At 47.3% G+C, this 21,388-nt stretch overlaps 2 protein-coding genes across 2 annotated transcripts in view; one reads left to right on the top strand and one right to left on the bottom strand.

The window, feature by feature from the left end:
- Nucleotides 1-5,950, bottom strand: part of NCOA5 (nuclear receptor coactivator 5) — a 126,210-nt gene extending 120,260 nt beyond the window's left edge. Inside the window, exon 1 of the mRNA XM_038753341.1 lies at nt 5,899-5,950. The gene's annotated coding sequence lies outside the window, so the exon portion shown is untranslated. The remainder of the gene's footprint in view (nt 1-5,898) is intronic.
- TENT4B (terminal nucleotidyltransferase 4B) overlaps nt 5,352-21,388 on the top strand; it is a 64,986-nt gene continuing 48,949 nt past the window's right edge. Inside the window, exon 1 of the mRNA XM_038753338.1 lies at nt 5,352-6,008. Within this exon, the coding sequence (XP_038609266.1) occupies nt 5,362-6,008 (647 nt within the window). The 5' untranslated portion in view covers nt 5,352-5,361. The remainder of the gene's footprint in view (nt 6,009-21,388) is intronic.

Below are 21,388 nucleotides of genomic sequence, written 5' to 3'. Positions count from 1 at the left end.
CCACAGTGACACTTCAAACTTAATAGGCTCAAAGCAGAACTTCTCATCTTCCTGCCCAAACCCTGACCCGCCCGTCTTTCCCATCACCGTAGACAACACCACCACCCTAGCAGTCTCACGAGCCCATAACCTTGGCATCGTCCTCGACTCAACTCTCTCGCCCAAGCACATATTCAATCTGTTGCCAAATGCCGTCAGTTCTACCTTCACGGCACTGCTACAATCTGCCCTTTTCTCTCCATTCAAGCTGTTTCCCTGCAGCTCCAAGCACCATTCCTCATTTCCCCACCTTGACTACTCCTCACTGACTTCCCTGCATCCTATTCTCCCCTCTCCAGTCCTTACTTCACTCTGCTGGCTAGGTCACTTTTCAGAAAAAAAACAAAAAACCATTCAGTTCTTGTCTCCCCACTCTTCAAGAGCTTCAAGTAGTTGCCCATTCACTGTATCTCAATCTCACCTATCTCACCGCCAATCCTTTGCCTATGTCTTTCCTCTAGCCTAGACCTCCCTCCGCTTTCATATTTAGGAGACCACCACTCTCCCCACCTTAAAAGTCCTATTAAAAATCACATCTCCTCCACGAGGTCTTTCCCAACTAAGGACTCAGTGACCCTTCTCCCTCACCCTTCTCCGTTGTCTCTGCACACGGACCTCTACCTTTTAAATACTTGATAGTCACCCCACCTTTAGCCCACACCACTTATGTATATATCCATAATTGATTTTAATGTCTATCTCCCCTTCTAGACTGTAAGCACCTTGTAGGTAGGGAACATGTCCACCAACTCTCTTGTATTGTGCTCTCCCATAATATAATAATAATAATAATGGGATTTGTTAAGAGCTTACTATGTGCAAAGCACTGTTCTAAGCACTGGGGAGGATATAAGGTGAACAGGTTGTCCCACATGGGGCTCACAGTCTTAATCCCCATTTTACAGATAAGGTAACTGAGGCCCAGAGAAGTGAAGTGACTTGTCCAAAGTCAAACAGCTGACAATTGGCGGATCCGGAATTCGAGCCCATGACCTCTGACTCCCAAGCCCGTGCTCTTTCCACTGAGCCACGCTGCTTCTTAGTACATGGCTTAGTGGATAGAGCACGGGCCTGGGAGTTAGAAGATCATGTGCTCTAATCCATTTGTCTTCTGTGTGACCTTAGGCAAATCACTACACTTCTCTGGGCCTCAGTTCCCTCATCTGTAAAATGGGGATTGAGACTGTGATCCCCACATGGGACAGGGACTGTATCCAACCCAATTTGTTTGTATCTTTCCCAGGGCTTAAAACAGTGCTTGGCACATAGTAAACGCTTAACAGGTACTGAGAAGGAGTGTGGCTCAGTGGAAAGAGCCCAGGCTTTGGAGTCAGAGGTCATGGGTTCACAACCCGGCTCCACCAATTGTCAGCTGTGTGACTTTGGGCAAGTCACTTCACTTCTCTGTGCCTCAGTTACCTCATCTGTAAAATGGGATGAAGACTGTGAGCCCCCGCGTGGGACAACCTGATCACCTTGGTAACCTCCCCAGTGCTTAGAACAGTGCTTTGCACATAGTAAGTGCTTAATAAATGCCATCATTAAATTAGATACCATAATTCTTATTATTATTATAGCTCTGTGCACAGTAAGTGCTCAATAATTGATGGCTTGATTGATGGAGGTCTGGGTTTCCAGGTTTCAGATGGGTGACTATGGGATGTTCATTGCAATCTGACTTCTCCCACCCTCTATTTTGATGGAGAGATGGAATCTGAAATTTTCTGTAATTGCCTTGCAATTTCCCAAACTGTAGGCTCCTCGTGGGCAGGGATGATGTCTACCAATTCTCTTATATGGTACCTTCCCAAGTACTTGGTGCAGTACTCTGTGCATAGTAAAAGCTCAATAAATATCATGGAATCATTGATAGATTGATTGATGAGGGAGCTAGCCTTTCTCTCTTGACTGGCCATTCTGGGAAAACAGAACCAAATAAAATAGGGAAAATTAGCGTGGCCCAGTGGATAGAGCATGGACCTGGGAGTCGGAAGGACCTGGGTTCTAATCCCAGCCCCACCACTTGTGTGCTGTGGGGCCTTGGACAAGTCACTTAATTTCTCTATGCCTTAAAATGGGGATTAAGACTGGGCCTGGGCCTCATGTTTTTCATCAGCACAAAAGGGATCCCGGCTCCACCAATTGTCAGCTGTGTGACTTTGGGCAAGTCACTTAACTTCTCTGCGCCTCAGTTCCCTCATCTGTAAAATGGAGATTGACTGTGAGCCCCCTGTGTGACCCCTTATTTATACCTGATCACCTTGTAACCTCCCCAGCGCTTAGAACAGTGCTTTGCACATAGTAAGCGCTTAATAAATGCCGTTATTATTATTATAGCTGATCGATTAGATCTGTAATTGTATTTATTTTTATTGCTGTCTGTTTACTTGTATAGATGTCCATCTCCTTCCTCTTGACTGTGAGCTCATTATGGGCAGGGATTGACTCTCTTTATTGTTGTTTTATACTTCCCTGAGCGCTTAGTCCAGTGCTCTGCACCCAGTAAGCACTCAATAAATCCTATTGAATGAACTGAATGAATGAATGAAAATTCCATTCCTGTTCTCCCTCTTAGTCTGTGAGGTTCAACTGGAAGAGGGGTTGCCTGGGGTTGTTGGAAGAGCCTGGGCTTGGGAGTCAGAGGACCTGGGTTCTAATCCCACTTGTCTGCTGTGTGACCTGGGGCAAGCCACCTAACTTCGCTGTGCCTCAATTCCCTCATCTGTCAAATGGGGATTAAGACTGTGAGCCCCACGTGGGACAACATGTTTACCTTGTATCTACCCCAGCGCTTAGAAAACCGCTTGACACACAGTCAGCGCTTAACGAATATCATCATCATCATTTCTAGATTGTGAGCCCGTTGTGGGGTAGGGACCGCCTCTATATATTGCCAACTTTTCTTTCCCAGGCGTTTAGTCCAGAGCTCTGCACACAGTAAGCGCTCAATAAATACGATGGAATGAATGATTATTATCTGATTATTATCTCCCCCACGTCCCCCTCTCCATCCCCACCATCTTACCTCCTTCCCTTCCCCACAGCACCTGTAAATATGTATATCAATCAATCGTATTTATTGAGCGCATACTATGTGCAGAACACCGTACTAAGCGCTTGGGAAGTACAAGTTGGCAACACATAGAGACAGTCCCTACCCAACAGTGGGCTCACAGTCTAAAAGGGGGAGACAGAGAACAAAACCAAACATACGAACAAAATAAAATAAATAGAATAGATATGTACAAGTAAAATAAATAGATAAATGAATAGAGTAATAAATATGTACAAACATATATACAGTATATATATGTGTACATATATATGTGTGGCCTAGAGGGGGAGGATGTAAGGCGCGTGGCCTAAAGGAGGAGGGGTGTGGCCCTGGCGAGGAAAGGGGGCGTGGCCTAGAAGAGAATACCTGTATATATAATATATGTTTGTATGTATTTATTACTCCATTTATTTTATTTGTGCATATTTATTCTATTTATTTTATTTTGTTAATATGTTTTGTTTTGTTCTCTGTCTCCCGCTTCTAGTCTGTGAGCCCGCTGTTGGGTAGGGACCGTCTCTATATGTTGCCAACTTGTACTTCCCAAGGGCTTAGCCCCTCCTTCCTCTCCACCCCCCCCACCTTACCTCCTTCCCTTCCCCACAGCACCTGTATATATGTATATATAATAATAATAATAATAATGATGGTATTTGTTAAGCGCTTACTATGTGCAAAGCACTGTTCTAAGCGCTGGGGGGAATACAAGGAGATGAGGTTGTCCCATGCGGGGCTCACAGTCTTAATCCCCATTTTCCAGATGAGGGAACTGAGGCCCAGAGAAGTGAAGTGACTTGCCCAAGGTCACATAGCAGACATGTGGGGGAGGCGGGGTTCGAAACCATGACCTGTGACTCCCAAGCCCGCGCTCTTTCCACTGAGCCCATTTAGTACTCTATTTATTTATTTATTTTACTTCATCAATCGTATTTATGGAGTGCTTACTATGTGCAGAGCTCTGTACTAAGCGCTTGGGAAGTACAAATTGGCAACATATAGAGACAGTCCCTACCCAACAGCGGGCTCACAGTCTGAAAGGAAGGGGCGTAGATATGTACTTGTACATATCTATTCTATCATCATCATCATCAATCGTATTTATTGAGCGCTTACTCTGTGCAGAGCACTGTACTAAGCGCTTGGGAAGTCCAAATTGGCAACATCTAGAGACAGTCCCTACCCAACAGTGGGCTCACAGTCTAAAAGGGGGAGACAGAGAACAAAACCAAACATACTAACAAAATAAAATAAATAGAATAGATATGTACAAATAAAATAAATAAATAAATAGAGTAAAAAAATATGTACAAACATAAGTACATATATACAGGTGCCGTGTAACGTGTTTTGTTTTGTTCTCTGTCTCCCTCTTCTAGATTGTGGGTAGGGTTGGGTAGGGACCGTCTCTCTATGTTACCGACTTGTACTTCCCAAGCGCTTAGTCCAGTGCTCCGCACACAGTAAGCGCTCCAGAAATACGATTGAATGAATGAAGAGGGTGGGAAAGGGGGCGTGGCCTAGAGATAAGGGGGCGGGGAGAGAGGCGTGGCTGGGCGGAGAAGGGAAAGGGGGCGTGGTCTAGAGGATGAGGGAGAAAGGGGGCGTGGCCTAGGGGAGGAGCCGGGCCATAGCGAGGAAGGGGGCGTGGCCTATAGGAAAAGGAGGCGTGGCCTAGCGGGGAGGGGCGTGTCTCCGTGGGGCTGCGGCCCCGCCCCGTCTGGAGCGAGGAGGCCACGGAGCAGGCGCGGTGCCGGCGCTTGCCCTTCTCCCGAGGAGCCGCCGCCGCCGCCGCCGCCGCGGCCGCCGCCATTTGCACGGGGACCCCGCTGACAGGGGCCCGGCGGAGGGGCGGGAGGGGGGTGGGTCGGCGGCCGCGCTAACGGGGGAGGAAGGCACGAAGGGACGAAGGAAGGAAGGCAGGAAGGAAGGAAGGAAGGAAGAAGGAGGAGGGAGGAGAGGCAGGACCAGAAACGAAGCGGCTGCAGCCCGAGCGGCGGCGCCGGCGGCAGCTGCGGTGAGGAGAGGCCGGGCCGGGCCGGGCCGCGGGCCCCCGTGGGCGTCCCTCCGGTCCGAGCGCGCGCGCGCGCGCGCTGCAGGCGGCGGCCGAGAAGGACAAGGAGCGGGAGCAGGAGCACGAGAGGGAGCGGCGGCCCGTGCGGGAGGCGGGGGCGGGGAGCCGGCGCGGGGGCCCGAGGGCCCGGGGGCCCGAGGGGAAGGGGCGGGGCCGGGCGGGGCGGGGGCGAGCAGCGAGCGGCCGCCGCCGTTTGATGGATCCGAGGATCGCCTGGTTCCAGCCAGAGCAGCTCGGACCCTCCAACAGTTTGTGGATGCAGATTTGGGAGACCACCCAGGGGCTGAGAAACCTTTACTTTAATCACCACTGCCACAGCAGCGGGACCGGCGGCGGCGGCGGCAGCACCGGGAGCAGCTCGGGCGGCCCCGCCTCGGCCCCCGGCCCCGCCACGGGCGGCGGCCGCCCCCCGATCCCGGCCCCGGCCCCGGCTCCGACCGCGGCCCCGACCGCCACCGCCACCGCGGCCCCGGGCATGGCCCGCCCCGCCGACAGGGCCGAGCGGGCCGAGCGGGCCGGCCGCCCCTCCGCGCCCGACCGCCGGGACTTCTTGCCCTTGGAGACCACCAACAATAACAACAACCGGCGGGGCCGGGCGGCGGTGACGACGGCGGCGGCGGCGGCGGCGCCCCCCGACGCCCCCCCCGAAGCCCACCCCGACCCCGCGGCGGGCGGCGGCGGCGGCGGCGGCGGCAGCAACAAGAGGAAGCGGGACAACAAGGCCAGCACTTACGGACTCAACTACAGCGTGGGCGGCGGCCGGCAGGACGGGGGCCGGGGGCCCGACGGCCTCTACGGGGGCACCCCCTGGAAGAGGAGAAACTACCACCAGGGAGTCGTCGGGTGAGTCGCCGTGGGGGGGGGGGGTGCGGGGCGCGAGGCCCTGGGCGAAGCGCCGCCCCGCCGTAACCGGGCAACGGAGCGGGGCCGGCGCCGTCCCCACGTGGGCCTGCCCCCGATTTTCGCCCGCCGGGAGCTAGGCCCGAGCCAAGGGGACGGGCAGCCGACCGCGTGTGCTCCTCCGTGACCCGCAACCGGTGCGGTGGCCGCAGCGGGTGCAGCTGCTGCTGCAACCGGTGCAACGGATGCAGTCGCTGCAACTGCTGCTGCAACCGGTGCAACGGGTGCAACTCTGCTGCTGCTGCTGCTGCTGCAACCGGTGCAACGGGTGCAACTCTGCTGCTGCTGCTGCTGCTCACGGCCCTGCGAACTTTCCAAGGGTGCAATGCCAGGCGGCCCCCTCTCAATCAATCGTATTTATTGAGCACTTACCATGTGCAGAGCACTGTGCTAAGCGCTTGGGAAGCACAAGTTGGCGACATATAGAGACAGTCCCTACCCAACAGTGGGGTCACAGTCGCCCCCGCCTTGCCCGCCGGGGTCACATTTATGTTAACTACCTACACGTTGACCCCCCCCCGGGTCGCTTGGGGTTTAAAGTTCAGCGGTTACAAAATGGAATCTTACCCGGCCCCTACCGAATTGCGCACCTAAGGACAGCGCCCAGTTGTGTCATTTTAAATGTTGCCGGCCTGTGTGTGTGTGTGTTGTGTGTGTGTGTGGTGTGTGTGTGTGGGGGGGGGGGGATCAGTTTTTTTTTTAAAGCAACTTTAGAAACTTTTTTCTTTTTTAGATCTGCTGTGATTAGACCTCAAGGCTTTCAGGGCCCCGTTTGATTTCCAGTAATCGGTTTTCTTTTGGAGCTGGAGTGGGGAACTAGGATGGGGAATGTTGGGAGCCTGGGCTTTTAGGCAGCGTGGTCTAAGCGAAAGAACTCTGGTCTGGGAATCAAGGTTGAGGCTTTTGAAGTCGAGCTCGGCCTCCTCTGGCCTGCTGCGGTGACCTTAGGCGAGTCATTTAGTAGTGGTATTCATTAAGCGCTCTTTGTATGCCGATAATCCTGTACTAAACGCTGGGAGACAAGATATGTGGGAATTAGGCCCGGTCTCAGCCCCTTCGTTGGGGGGACTCACTACTGAGCGCTTACTATGTGCAGCGCACTGTACTCAGCGCTTGGGGAGTACAAGTCGGACTTGACCTTTGGGCTTCAGTTTCCTTGTCTGGTTAATGGGCATCTCCCTATCCCAGGTGGGGTCTTAAGAAGGCAAAATGAAATATTTAGGTGAAACCACTTGGGGGAAAAAAACTCCCCTCCCCACCCCCCTGGTGAAATTCCAGTTGTCCTTATTATTGTTCTTCAGATAGAGTTTCGTACTAGACTTGCCCCATTCATTAGTGGCCAGGACTGAAGCTTTGGGGTAAATTGGTGATAGGTCTGTGTCAAAATGCGTTGGTGGCATCCGTCTGGTCCTGGTGGGCAAGTGTCCGCATCCCACTACTATTAGAGTTACGAGTTTGGAGAGCGCAGTGTGACAGTTTAGAATCTGAGTGAACCTGGACTTCAAACCCTTCACTTCCAGAAGGGAGCCTTTAAGATCAGGGTCGGGGCCTGGGGATAGGATATTTTTGTGTGGGGGAAAGTTACAAGGGATTCTAATCTCTCGATTGAATAAATTGAGAGACCGGCTACTTTCCAAGCTCTACATGAATAGGTTAAGATTGAAGTTAGGACAGTTAAACGTGGGAGAAGTTGTAAATAAGATAGATTACTGACGACAGTAAACTCTTGGCTCAGTGACAAGGGAGTTGATATTGAAGCTTCTGGTGACTTCACCGGGCCCTAAACTGAGTAATCAGTGTCAGCTCCAGTTTGAAGTCCCACTGTTCCCTATGACAATTTCAGTGAAGCTTCTTTGTGTATTTGGGTAAGAAAAGTCAAGTGAGTTATAAACTCTAAATATTGGGGCCCTAGTACTGATTTATTGGAGATATTCTCAAGTTCAGACTATTCAGTATAAGGCATGTTGAGAGATGCTGTAAAATCAACAGCCCTCAAATGCGAATCTCCAGAAATAGGCGCGTCTTTGTAGCCAATTTAACTGACCCATTCTTCACATTGTAACTCATTTAAAATGGCTAAAATTGTTCAGACTTACCTCCTTTGATACATTTTCTTCTTGCTTCTATTTCATTGTTGAGGGTAAACACTTTAAAAGTTCAATTTTTGGAGAATCTTCTGACTTTCATTCAATCGTACTGAGCACGTACTGTGTGCAGATTACTAAGCGCTTGGGAAGTACAAGTTGGCAACATACAGAGACGATCCCTACCCAACAGTGGGCCCACAGTCTAGAATGGGGAGACAGACAACGAAACAAAACGTGGACAGGTGTCAAAACCGTTAGAATAAATAGAATTATAGCTATATGCACGTTAATAAAATACAGTAGTAAATATGTACAAGTAAAATAGAGTAATAAATATGTACAAATATATGCAAGTGCTTTGGGGAGGGAAAGGAGGTGGGAGGGTGCGATGAGGAGGAGAGGAAAAAGGGGGCTCAGTCTGACTTCAACCAAGTCCTCTGCAGGCTTTTCTCAGAGGGCTCTTCTAAAGACTATTTGGATATTGGGGAAATCCATGCTCTGATTTGCGTATTATAATATTCTTTAATGTACTTTGATTTTTTCTAAACCACCTTTATTGAAAATATTATGTTTTGAAGAAGCGTATGATAGAAATCCAATTAATTAAATATTCATGACCCAAAGACCCGATTTTTTTTTTAAAGAGATTTAGCAAACAAAATTGGATACGCACCGTCCCAGGATAGTGAAACCGTATTGAGTTCTGATAATCAAAACTTTGACTTTCAGAGCTTGTAACAGCTTAAACTGTTTGAAATTGCCTTACTTCCAATGTCCAGCACAGTTTCAAATTAGTACTGTATGGAATCACCCGATTTCACATCGGTGAATGGGGTTATGTGGTTGCTTGCTTTCATCCTTGAAATACTGAACTTTAAAGCAGCTGGGTTAAGGGACAGATAGATATTCAACCGAGGTTTAAAAGAAATCAAGTTTGTCACAAAAAAGCATTTACGCGGTATAGGGCAACTTTAATTTTGGGAATACAATCCCCAAAACTTCAGGGTGTCCTATATGTCTTTAGGCTACTGCTGCTTAGGGCCACTGGATAAAACAGAATTTTTTGTTGAAATGATTGAAACATCTGTGAAAATTTTGGGCCACTGAATTTTGTGCGTGACACTGGCAATAAATATTTACTTCTCAGGTAAGTTTCTGAGGACATATTACAGTCATTCATTCATTCAGTCGTATTTATTGAGTGCTCACTATGCAGAGCACTGTACTAAAGCGCTTGGGAAGTACAAGTCGGCAATATATAGAGACGGTCCCTACCCAACAACCGGCTCACCGCATCCAGGTGCTCAAAGGACCTGGGTTTTAGTTCTGGCTCCACTATTTGTCTGCTCTGTGACCTTGGGCAAGTCACTTAACTTCTCTGTGCCAGTTACCTCATCTGTAAAATGAGGATTATGACTGAGACCCACGTGGGACAGGGACTGTTTCCTGCCTGATGAGCTTGCAGTCAGTTTCTAACTAAGCACCGTTCTAACCAGAGCTTCGAACAGTGCCTAGCCTCAACAAATAACATTTAAAAAAAAAAGAATCATTGATGTGGCAGATGGTATTGATGGAGCATTCATAAGGTGCTAATTGCCCTGAAGAGCAGAGTTAGATATTTCAGGGCTCCTTTTTAAAATAAACTGATGTAGCACTGCTGAATTTGAAAGCGAATTTATATAGCTCTCATTTTTCCAGGTGCCAGTGGATGATAGGGGAGAGATGGAGTTTCTCGCTTAGAACCCTGGAGAGGCCTTAGTCCCGCCACTTCAGAGTCAGTAGTCTGGGCGAAGGAGCGTGGTTTGCGGGGTGCGCTTGCGCTTTCTCGTCCGCGGTAGTTATGTTCACTCTGGGGCATGGAGCACAGCGAACGAGGAGGAGGAAGGGATAGGAACGTGATGTGATGAGTGCAGAGTATTGGGCCCAATCCAGAGGGCTGGGGGGAATGCTGACAGAGAGGAAGGTGGAAAGGCCAGGCTGCCAACAGGCTAATGATACGGGAGACTGGTGAGGAGAAAAGTCGGTTTCATGGGCCTTGTTGCCTCACTGGACCTCGCCTGCTCTAAGCGCAGTGCTCTTTGCTTAATTCAGTGCTCTTCCCCCAGCTCAATGAACACCATTGATTGGGGAGGGGGTAAAGGGGTGTGTGTGTCACTTACCCATCTAGTGCTCTGCCTGTCCCATTCCTTCTTCCTATTTCTAAATCACATAAGCAGCTAAATCCTAGGGCGCCAGATTTCCCTGCAGGAACAGAAAAACTGGTCGTCTTCTTGTGGAGGGCTTTATGCCTTACCTTAAAAAGAGGATTCTCTCAGGTTTTAAAGCGAGATTTTTTGGAATGAAGCAATGTGAGAAGCATATTGCTTCATCTTGTAAAGTGAGTAACTTGAGTTTTTTCATTAGCATGAGAGAAATCACTTCATGATTCAGTCACATTACTAGATAGTTTTCCGAGTCAGTCATACTCCGTCAGAGGGGTGGGATCATTTTGATTTGATTTAGTGGTCTTGTCAAAATAGGCCTGCAGGTTTTCTGGTTTAGAGAATTACATCAATCAGTCAGTGGTATGTAGTGAGCACCTACTGAAGGGTTAGAACTGCATTAAGTGCTGGGGGTGGGGGATGACTGTTAGGAGTCAGGTACGTGTTCCCTGCCCTCAAGTAACTGACAGTCAAATGGAGGAGCCAGGCAGAAATTATTTGCAGGTTGTCAGAACTGGCGGAAGGATGAGGATCAAGCAGGAAACACATCAGGACTTAGCAGCTGAACAAATAATTGAATGTACAGCTAAACATAGAAATCAATAAAAATAGACATCCACACATAAGTCGTACTGGGAAATGTTGTCCGTCCCTGCATTGGTTCTCATGGCTGCATCAGGCACACAACATCCCTCCCAGAAGCGGTCTAGCTCCGACTGCTCGTGGTGTGAGGCTCAGGGTCCTTGGCGCTTCTTTGCTGGGAGGTTAGCTCAGTTGGTTAGAGTGTGGGGCTAATAACGCCAGGATCGCGGGTTCGATTCCCTGTGCGGGGTACTCATCTTCTCCCCCCTTGAGACTGTCGGCTCGCTACGGGCAGGGAGTGTGTCTGCTAATTCTGCTGTACTCTCACAAACGCCGAGTAGAGTGCTGTGCACATAGTAAGTGCTCGGTAGCTGATTCCCACCCCCCTCCCCACCATAGGTTCATGGAAGGAGTGGCCATATCCTCAGATGAAAAGAGAATAATTGTGAACCCCCCTGGGGTTCTGGGAAATACCCTGAGAGGTTCTCTGGCTTCCCCCTGGAAGCCGCGCTGGGGTGGACGAGAGCCACAGTCGTGGGCAGAGCTTGGCCAAATGGTACTGAACGCGGCCCCTGGGTGGCCATATCTGTAATTTATGTACATAGCTCTAATTTATGTAATTTCTTTATACTAATGTCTGTCTCGCCCTCTAGACAGTAAGCTCACTGTGGGCAGGGAATGTCTCTTATGTTATACTGTATTCTCGCAAGTGCGTAGTACAGTTCCCTGCACACAGTAAATGCTCAGTAAACATGACTGACTGACCAGAGAAGGCTCCATGGGGCTGTCACTCTGGCAGAGCACCACTAGTTCCTTGCATTTTCCTTATATTGTTTCATGGCGGCAACTAAAATCTACTATGAGATACTCACAGCTTTCTTCCACAACATAATTTGACCGTTCTGCTATGCCATTTATGTTTTTGTGGCATGCTCTTCCTCCCATATAATCTGATAGCTCCGGTAAAACTAATTTTTTTTCTTTTTGTCCCAGGGTGACAGATTTTGAGTAGTTTCTCATTTCTTATGATTGCAGAAGCATGAATTGCCCATTTATCAATGCCATGCATTTTTAGAAACAGTTCTCAGAGTGAAGAGTCGTATCTAAAAACAATAATGTTCAAAATAATTGATTAAGGAGGAGATCAATATGCAGAAATCAATGAAAACTATTCATATCATTTTAATTAATTTTACTTAGAGCAAAGAGTTAAGGGCATTTATGTGGATAGCTTTTAACCAAAACCACTTAATTCTTCAACTTTGTAGCTTTTATTATTATTATTATTATTATTATCACTAATAATAGTGGTAATGACAGTACTAGTTAGGGTGTTTAAGTGCTTGCTGTGTACCAATAGCAATACCAAGTGCTGACTGAGTTAGATGCAAAATAGATGGGACACAAGACCCTGGCCCTCACAGGGCTCACACTAAAAGGGGAAGAGAGAATAAGGTATTTCATCTCCATTTGACAGATGAGGAAACTGAGACACAGAGAAGTTGTGATTTGCCTAAGGTCACACAGCAGGCACATGGTGGAGCTGGGATTAGAATCCAGGTCCCTTGACTCTCAGGTCCCTGCTCTTTCCACTTGGCCATGTTGCTTCTCTTATTAGAGACTCCTTACTGTAGGTGAGGAATGGTGTTCTTGTAGGTAATGACTTCAGAGAAAAAGAGATGAACTGAAATGTGCTAAAAGGAACTAGGTCAAAAGATTTGAAGGAATCAATAGCACTTATTGAGCATATACTGTTTGAAGAGCACTGTACAAAGCGTTTGAGAGAGGACAGTAGAGTTTGTAGACACAGTCCCTCCCCTCAAGGAGTTTATGGTCTAATGGGGGAGATAGACACTCAGGTAGGGGAAGCAACCATGTATGAGGAAATGTTTATAAATGTCATGGGGAGAGTGAGTACCTCCCACGTCTTAGTGATCGAAAGGACTCCTGTTGCATAGGAGGAGGTGTGAATTTAGTAGGATTGTGAGGATGAGGGAGAGTAGAAGTCTATGTGAAGGGGAAGGGTCTTGGTGTTATCCTTGATGAATTCATCTCTCTCATTCCACGCAATATTCAGTCTGTCACTAAATCCTGTCAGTTCAAGCTAAGATCCACGCTTAACATCAGTAAAATCCACTCTTTCCTCTCCATCCAAAATGCTACCATGTTAAACCTACCTTGATTACTGTATTGGCCTGCTTGCTGACCTCCCTGCCTCCTCTCTCTCCCTGTACCATGCTTCATTGTGCTGCCTGGTCATTTTTCTACAGAAACGTTCACTCCATGTTTCCGCACTCCTCAAGAACCTCTAGCGGTTGCCCATCCACTTCCGTTTCAAACAGAAACGCCTCACCATTGGCTTTAAAGCACTCAATCACCTTGCTCCTTCCCATCGTACCTCATTACTTCTAGACTGTGAGCCCGTTGTTGGGTAGGGACCGTCTCTATAGGTTGCCGACTTGTACTTCCCAAGCGCTTAGCACAGCGCTGTGCACACAGTAAGCGTTCAGTAAATGCGATTGAATGAATTAATGAGTTCCAGGCACTAGGGGAAGGGAGTTCCAGGCACTGGGGGAGGGAATGAGTAAGAGGCCAATGGCCAGGGAGATGAAAATGAGGCCCTATGGTGAGGTTGGGATTAGAGGAGCGAAGTGTGCAAGCTGGGTTGTAGTGGGAGAGGAGCGAGGGTAAGAACGGAGGGTGGGAGGGAAGGGCTGACTGAGTGCCATCAGTCAGCTGCCAAAAGTTGCCAGACCATATCAGAAGGAGCCCCTTTCTGACTCTGTTTTCATTGGGTTGGCTGGCTGTATTAAGGGCATTCCCACAGCAGTCCTCTCGGGAGCCCCTGCCCTAGGAAGTTACCCGGGGAGTGGAGAGGATTCCTGTGGTCCTGCCAAGGGAGGGCTGGGGGAATCCCCCGCCATATGCCCTGTGTGCCCCGAGCCAGATGATCAACCGGAAGCCCTCATTCCTTCGTGATCTCCCAGCTTCAAAGGCAGTGGACTAGCTTCAAGGAAATCCTTCCTGCTGTCCTCAGAGCTTCCTTTAGGCCCACAGCCATGTTTTTCATGGCTACCATACAGTTTCCCAAAAGTTATGAACTGGTTCTAGCTCTGGTAAAGTTCACAGAGCGGGGTTTTTTTTTTGTTTGTTTTTTTTTTTCTGGTCAAGTGCCAACATATGAACATGTGTGATAGTACTTTTCCTTCATTTGAAAGGTGACTTGGACCTGTACTCTTTGGGTGCATGGTTTCCACCCCACCCGCAGTCCCACAGCTCTTAGGTACCTAACTGTAAATTTTCTATATTCCTGTCTGTTTCCCGCTCTAGGCTGTAAGCTCGTTATGGGCAGGGAATGTGTCCTCCAACTCTGTTGTACTATACTCTCTACACCCTTTTAAGTGCTAAATTCCATTTATTGAGTAGAGTCAGTTCAGTATACTGTCAGTCATATTTATTGAGAGCCGACTGTGCTGAGAAGATTATACTAAGCACTTGGGAGAGTACAATATGACAAGCAGACACATTCTGTACCTAAGCCATCCTTCTTTCAAAATGTAGAAGAATCAAGCTGAGAGACCTGTAACTCTGAACCAAGTGGGGGAAATAATGTCCTTTTTTCCTGACAGTTCATATACTTTTTAAAAAATGATTTTTTAAAATGATTTTTTAAAACCCGTAGATACTTATACTCCCCCCCCCCCCCCCCCCCGCCCTGAATTTACCAAGAGGGTCCTAATAAAAAATGTATCCGTTTACTTATTAGTCACCAAGAAAAGTCAAGCTTGAGAGAGTGTTGTTCTCTTAATTCTATGGGTAATTAGCAGCCACACTTGGCAGGCAGAGAATATATATTATGAAAGGATTGCCCACTGAAGCAAACGGCTAAGCCAAACTCAGAGAGGGAACTTAGGTTCCCACTGGATAATAAATAAACCTTACAACTGCCTGCTGAATTAAAGTGTTGAGGACCCCTCCCACTGGTGGCGTGGGAGTCCTTCATTCCCAGTGTCATGGCCGGAATAGTGGGGTGGCAGGTCCTGTCCCATTGGAACAGGACAGGAAGAAGCTGGAGTGGAATCGTGTAGCCTTGGCAGCTACTTCCCTGTCTGAGCACTGAGGCAGACGCCGCCACCCCCACCCACCCCCCCAGTGCCCCGGAGGGGCTCCTGACCGTCCTGCCAAAGCGAGGCAGGAGGAAGCTAACGGGACAGAATGTCGAACCTTGGGGAGGTTGAGTGTGCTGTGACTTGAACTCCGGACCGTCTTGCCTGAGCAGCAAGGGGTCTAGAAACTGCTCCCTGAGCCATAATGTTCTGCGGTTTTTAGTGTTCTATTATTGTCCTTGTTTTCTTCACGTTGGTTTGCTTTCCTGTTTCAATCTCTGAAGAACTCTAAGCACATTGTTGAGTGCATAATACAGTGTGTTGTACTCATCCTCAACACATACTGTTACTGATACCTATGTGCATTGGCCAATTTTCCCTCCCCTCTGGCTCCCTAAGCATGCACCCTTCCTCTCTCCCTGTTAAACCTGATTATCTTAAATCTACCCCAGGACTTCTCACATACTGAACACCTAATGAGTATTATTACTATCATCATTATTATTAGAAGAGAAGCAGTGTGGCGTAATGGATAGAGCACAGGCCCGAGAGACAGAAGGACCTGGGTTCTAATCCTGGCTCTGCTACTTGCCTGCTGGGTGACTTTACTTCTCTGTGCCTCAATTAACTATGTAAAGTAGTGATTAACGTTATGAAACCCATGTGGGACAGGGACTGTATCCAACCGGATAACCTTGTACCTATCCCAGCGCTTAGAACAGTGCCTGGGACATAGTAAGCGCTCAACAGATACTGTAATTATTATTATTATTATTATTATTATCATCAGCATCAGTTCCCTGTGGGACAGGGACTGTCAGGTAATTTTGTACTTACCGCAGGGCTTAGTACAGTCCTCTGCACACTGGTGCCCCTCTAAATACCGTTGGATGAATGAATTTGACCAGAGGTAAATTTGGCAAAGTAATCCCGTAATCCAGCCTTGGGGATCAGGGCTGGGATGGATTTTGTTTGGAGTAGCTGGATTGTGTGCTTTTACTTTATGCACACCAAACCTGTCACCCCCTGCACCTCATCCCATGCCCTTTCTTTCCATCATTCCTTCCTACAGCTCTCCTGATTGAAGACCAGGGGGAGGGCTGCCCTACACTGAGGTAGAGCATCTGCCTCTGGGGGACCCCTAGGTCCAGGTCCCACCTGTGTATTCCCCAGCAGCTCACACTACAGTGGTCTGCGCTCAGTAACTCCTTAATAAATACCATTATTCCTTCATTCTGGATCCTAGTGTCTGCAAAAATCCAGTCATTTTCAGAGTGAAATTCAGTGTGATTTTTAGCGCTGCAAAAGAAAATCAAGTATGAAGTCTCAGTATCAAAAATGGCTTTTTAAATTGTAGTCTAGACAGGCTAAACACTCCTTACTTCATGGTTACATTCAATTCTGCTAGAGTGCAAAGATGGCATTTGTGTTGAAATCTCACGTTACAGTTTGGATACCTTGACTAGGTAGATGTGTATTGTTGGAAGAACATTTCCTAATTCTGTAACAGTGTATTAATCAATCATTGATTGGTGCTAGGCTGTAAGCTCGTTATGGGTAGGGAATGTGTCCGTTAATTCTGTTGTATTATACTTTCCCAACTGTGCATGTAGGAAGCGCTCAATAAATACCATTGAGTGAGTGCTTACAATGTGCAGAACACCATACTAAATGCTTGGGAATGTTCAGACATTAGAGTTGGTGGGGGTGATTCCCTCCCACAAGGAGCTTACGGTCTATAGGGGGAACTGACACTAAAATCAGTTACAGACAGGGAAAATAGTAGGGTGTAAGGAAATATAGAGTGTGAGGATACCGTGCTTAGAACAGTGCCTGACACGTAGTAAGTGCTTAACAAATACCATGGGGAAAAATATATGTACCAAAGTGCTGTGGAGCTGGGTGAATTTTCGAGAACATGTTGTGAGAACCTGCATTGGGGAAAAATTTGTGCAGTTTTGTGGAAGATGTCATTTTGGCTCTGCCTACAGAAATGAACTTTAATTTGTTGAGTGCAAGAATTTGAAAATTGTACTACCAAACTGAGATCCTCGGAATAGAGATGTGCTTTAGAATTCCCAGTCTGAAAGAAACTTGAATGAATGAAGCAAACTGTGGGTCGCATTTCCCTTAAAAAGAAGCAACGTGGCCCAGTGGATAGAGCATGGGTCTGGGGGTCAGAGGAGCTGGGTTCTCATCCCGGCTCCATCACTTATTTGCTGTGTGACCTTGTGGGCAAGTCACTTAGCTTCTCTGTGCCTCAGTTACCTCAGATGTAAAATGGGGATTGACTGTGAGCCCATGTGTGTTCAAATCAATAATGTCGCATCTTCCCCAGTGCTCAGAACAGTGCCTGGCACACAGTAAGCACTTAACAAATACCATAAAAAAAAAAGAGTAAGGAGAAGCAAAAGTCAAGGCACAGTAAGTAGATTGTTGTTAGCATGAAATGTGGGCTCGAAATATGTGTTCCTCTGTTCACTTCTGACCCAGGAAGATAACATTTCTCCCAGAGATCCTCCATCTGAGCTTCCTGCTTATCTTGATCCTCTCGTCTTCTCAGAATCTATAGTCATGTCTGTTGGAGGTTGGGCCTGAAGAGGCAAAGAAACCTATGGTTTCAAACCAGCTGCTCCAGAAATTAATTGGTCCGTCTGTGTTCAGACAGGTCTGCACTGCTACTCGTTAGTGAAGATTTCCAAGAACAGAGATGAAGTTATGTAAAGGAAAGAATGAGTTTTTACTTTTGTTTTTCACATTAGCGTTTTGAGCCCTACCTTTATGCCTGTGGATGGGACCGGGAGGGAGGGAGAGAGAGAGAGAGAGAGTGAGCGTGCACGCACGTGCATGCAAACGTGCATGTGTGAGCACGCACGTGAGCTTGTGTGCTCATCTTATTGGAGGAGGAGCTGGCGGGTTTTGTGGGCCGGTAGTTTTTTCAGGGCTCATCCAGTTTTCCCCTCTGCTTAGCAGACCTACTACTAGCATCAGAAATAAGACGAAAAATATTGCCTTCTCACCCACTCGCCAAACCAGCACTCTGGCTTCTTACAGAAGTTGAATCATAATGTCGTACATTTGGAAAAGACCTGATCAGTCACTGCCCCCAGCATCTTAGAACAGGGATAGCTGCATATGTGCAGACTTGTCAGGGGTGGAGATGATGTTTTTTTTACTCCTGTGGCATATTCCCCAGCACCTAGATTAGTGCCTTGTCCACGGAGGGCATATAGTGAATGCTATTGGTGAGAATCGTGGGGCGGGAAAATTATATGAATCTCATTCATAAAGTAAGCCAGTCATTTTTAGGAACCCTCATTCGGTACTCGATGAAATTCTGAAAAAAAATGGGACTGCTGAATTATAGCTGTAACCTTTGGAATTTTTTTTAGCAGGAATGCCTGTTTATTGTCCATATTAAATGGATTGTGTACTATTTCTCATTCTCTCTCCCTTTTCTACTTGCCCACTAAATATTTGTTTTCCCTTTCTGTAGCCCTCTGCCTCCACTTCTTCTGTTCAGTTATGTGTGTATCGCTTTATATTTGAGGGTATCTGTGATACCGCCCCCACCATTATCTCCCAACCTGAGATCCTCCTCCCTTTCAGTTTTTGGGCGTAAGTGTGTTTGTCAGTCGAGGCCCTGTATGTATTTTGCTGCCTGAGACCTCAGAACCCCAACTTGGCTGGACAGAGCTTGTGGAAGCCAGGCCGTGGTGGGGGTTGGGGGGTTTCATTGCTGCAGGGGTGGCTAGAGTCGTTCTGGGAAACTTCAGGTGCCCCCCTCCCCCCCTTTGCATCCTGGCTGGCCACAGTGGGACAGGGGACCTTTCCCTGCTCTTATAGTGGAAGGGTTTGAGGTGTCATTTTAGTCACTCGGTGGGCTTCTCTGGGTTTTTCCCATCCCCCACATATACATTTTGAAGCAATTTGGCCTAGTGGCAAGTGAGCCTGGGAGTCAGAGGACCTGGGTTTCTCATCCCGGCTCTGTCACTTGTCTCTTTTGGGATCTTGGACAAGTCTCTTACTTTCTTTTTACCTGTTTCCTCATTTGTAAAATGGAGACTCGATACCTGTTCTTCCTCCTACTTAAACTCTTCAGCCCCCTGTGGGACAGGGACTGTGTACTACCCAATTATTGCCTCTTTACTTCAGCACCTAGTACCATGCTCGACACGGGAAGTGCTTAACAAATGACACAATTATTATTACATATTCATACCACCTATTTCTAAAATGCTAGGTGTTAGAATGAAATGAAATTAAAATGCTTATTAAATATTAATGTTAAAGTTCATATATGTGAGTTCGACTTCTCTTTTGGCAGGCATATTGTAAATTGTACAGTTTCTTCTTGGTTAGATTGTTTTTCTTGCACTCCACAAAAAGGATTCATTGTGAAGGTGTTATTTGACAAGTTATTCAGTTCTCTTTTTTTAGTAAAAAAAAACACTCTTGGCGCTCTTTGATAATTCTTGCACATTCTCTCTCATTTTAGTAATCTTGCTGTAATAGCCACACTGAAGTATTGTACAGTGTACCCACTGCTATTACTGACGTGATTATTGCTGTACCAGACCTCTGACTCAAGAGAAGCAGCATGGCATGGTGGATAGAGCATGGGCCTTGGAGTTAGAAGGTCATAGGCTCTAATCCCCATTCCACCACTTGTTTGCTGTCGTGACCTTAGGCAAGTCACTTCACTTCTCTGTGCCAGTTACCTCAGCCTGTAAAATGGGGATTGAGACTGTGAGCCCCACTTGTTACAAGGGACTGTATCCAACCCAATATGCTTGTACCCACCCCAGCACTTAGAACAGTGCCTGGCGCATAGTAAGCGCTTAATAAATACCATAATTAACTCTCTCCTGCAGTCTTCACTGCTCCTCTCCCCACGTTTATCTCTTGCCAGGTGACAAAACTAAAACCACCAGGTATAAACTCCCCAAAGTTTCCACTTCACCTCCCCAGCTCTCTCCTGTGCCTACGCCCACTCTCTCAATCTTCTCAGCCACCTCAAGAGGAGATTTTCCCATGCCTACTTTCAGAATCGGCCCCCTCTATCCCAGCAATTGGTGGTATTTATTTTGAGCACTTGCTGTGTGCAGAGCACTGCATTAAGCTCTTAGGAGAGTACAGTATAACGGAGTTGGTGGACATGGTCCTTGCTCACAAGGATTTCACAGCCTTGGGTTGGGGAGATTGATAATAAAATCAATTTCAGATTTGTACGTTAGTGCTGTGGGGCTGAAGGTAGGGTGAACAAAGGCTATAAATCCTCAAAGTGCAAGGGCAAGGGAGAAAGGAGAGGGAGTAGAGGAAATGAGGGCTTAGTTAGGGAAGGCTTCTTGGAGGAGGTGAGATTTTAATAAGGTGGGAGGTCCCGTCCTTTCTCATCTAGTAAAAACACTGCGTTCATTCTCGTTAAGGGCAGGGTCTATGTCTGCTAATTCTGTCGTGTCATAGTCTCCCAAGAACTTAGAGTGCTCTGCACATAATAAGCGCTCAATAAATACCATTGATTGAGTCTTCCCTTCCAGACTGCCATCTTCAACCACTTCCCCTCTGCCTTCAAACACGCTCTTAAAAACAGCCTTCTTTGGATTCTACTTTGTCGCCCCCATCTCCCTCTTCCTCTTCTCATCCATTCTCCATGAACAGGTTGTGTGCATCTGCATCCTCTCCTCCAACTCCTTGACCCTCCTCGGTCCTCTGTAATCTGGTTTGTGTCCTCTTCACACCACTCTCCTTCGATGATGACTGTCTTGACAAATCTAATGGACTTTATTCTGTCCTAACCCTCAACCTCTTGGCTGCTTTCGACCCCGTGGACCCCTTCCTTCTGGAAAGACCATCTTTAACCTACGTTTTACTGACAGAGTTCTTTCCTTTTCATCTTCCCTTTTCTTCCAGCTGCTTCTCTGACCGCTCTTCTCTGCCTCCTGGGACTTTCTTTGCTTTTTTTTTTTGTATCACTTCCACTTAGTGCCATGTTCATTCAAGCCCTAAATACTATTTAATGACGACCATCTTCTTTAGAGGAATGTTGTGATTTAAGTGTGCTTTTTAAAAGTGCACTAAGATGTTCTGGAGGAAGAAAAAAGCTCCAGGATTTTCAAGGAGGGATATTATCATTTGAACAGGAAAAATGGCAGGAGTGTCATGCAGGCTTAAGAAATGTGGTGAGTTTTTTTTTAGTGGCAGAGACTTTTGGGAATTAAAAAATGATTTTTTTTTTGCTTATTTGTTTTCTTCTAGTTTTAAACTTTATGTGAAGATGTTTTCCCATTTGCGTATTTTGAACCCTATAGGCTTCAGACTTCAGTTCTGGTGTTGTGGGATTTGGT

The sequence above is a fragment of the Tachyglossus aculeatus genome, chromosome 11 (genome assembly GCF_015852505.1).
Source record: "Tachyglossus aculeatus isolate mTacAcu1 chromosome 11, mTacAcu1.pri, whole genome shotgun sequence".
In the NCBI taxonomy this organism is placed as follows: Eukaryota; Metazoa; Chordata; class Mammalia; order Monotremata; family Tachyglossidae; genus Tachyglossus; species Tachyglossus aculeatus.
Note: the sequence above shows the minus strand (reverse complement) of the source record. Positions and strands in the feature narration are given on the sequence as shown.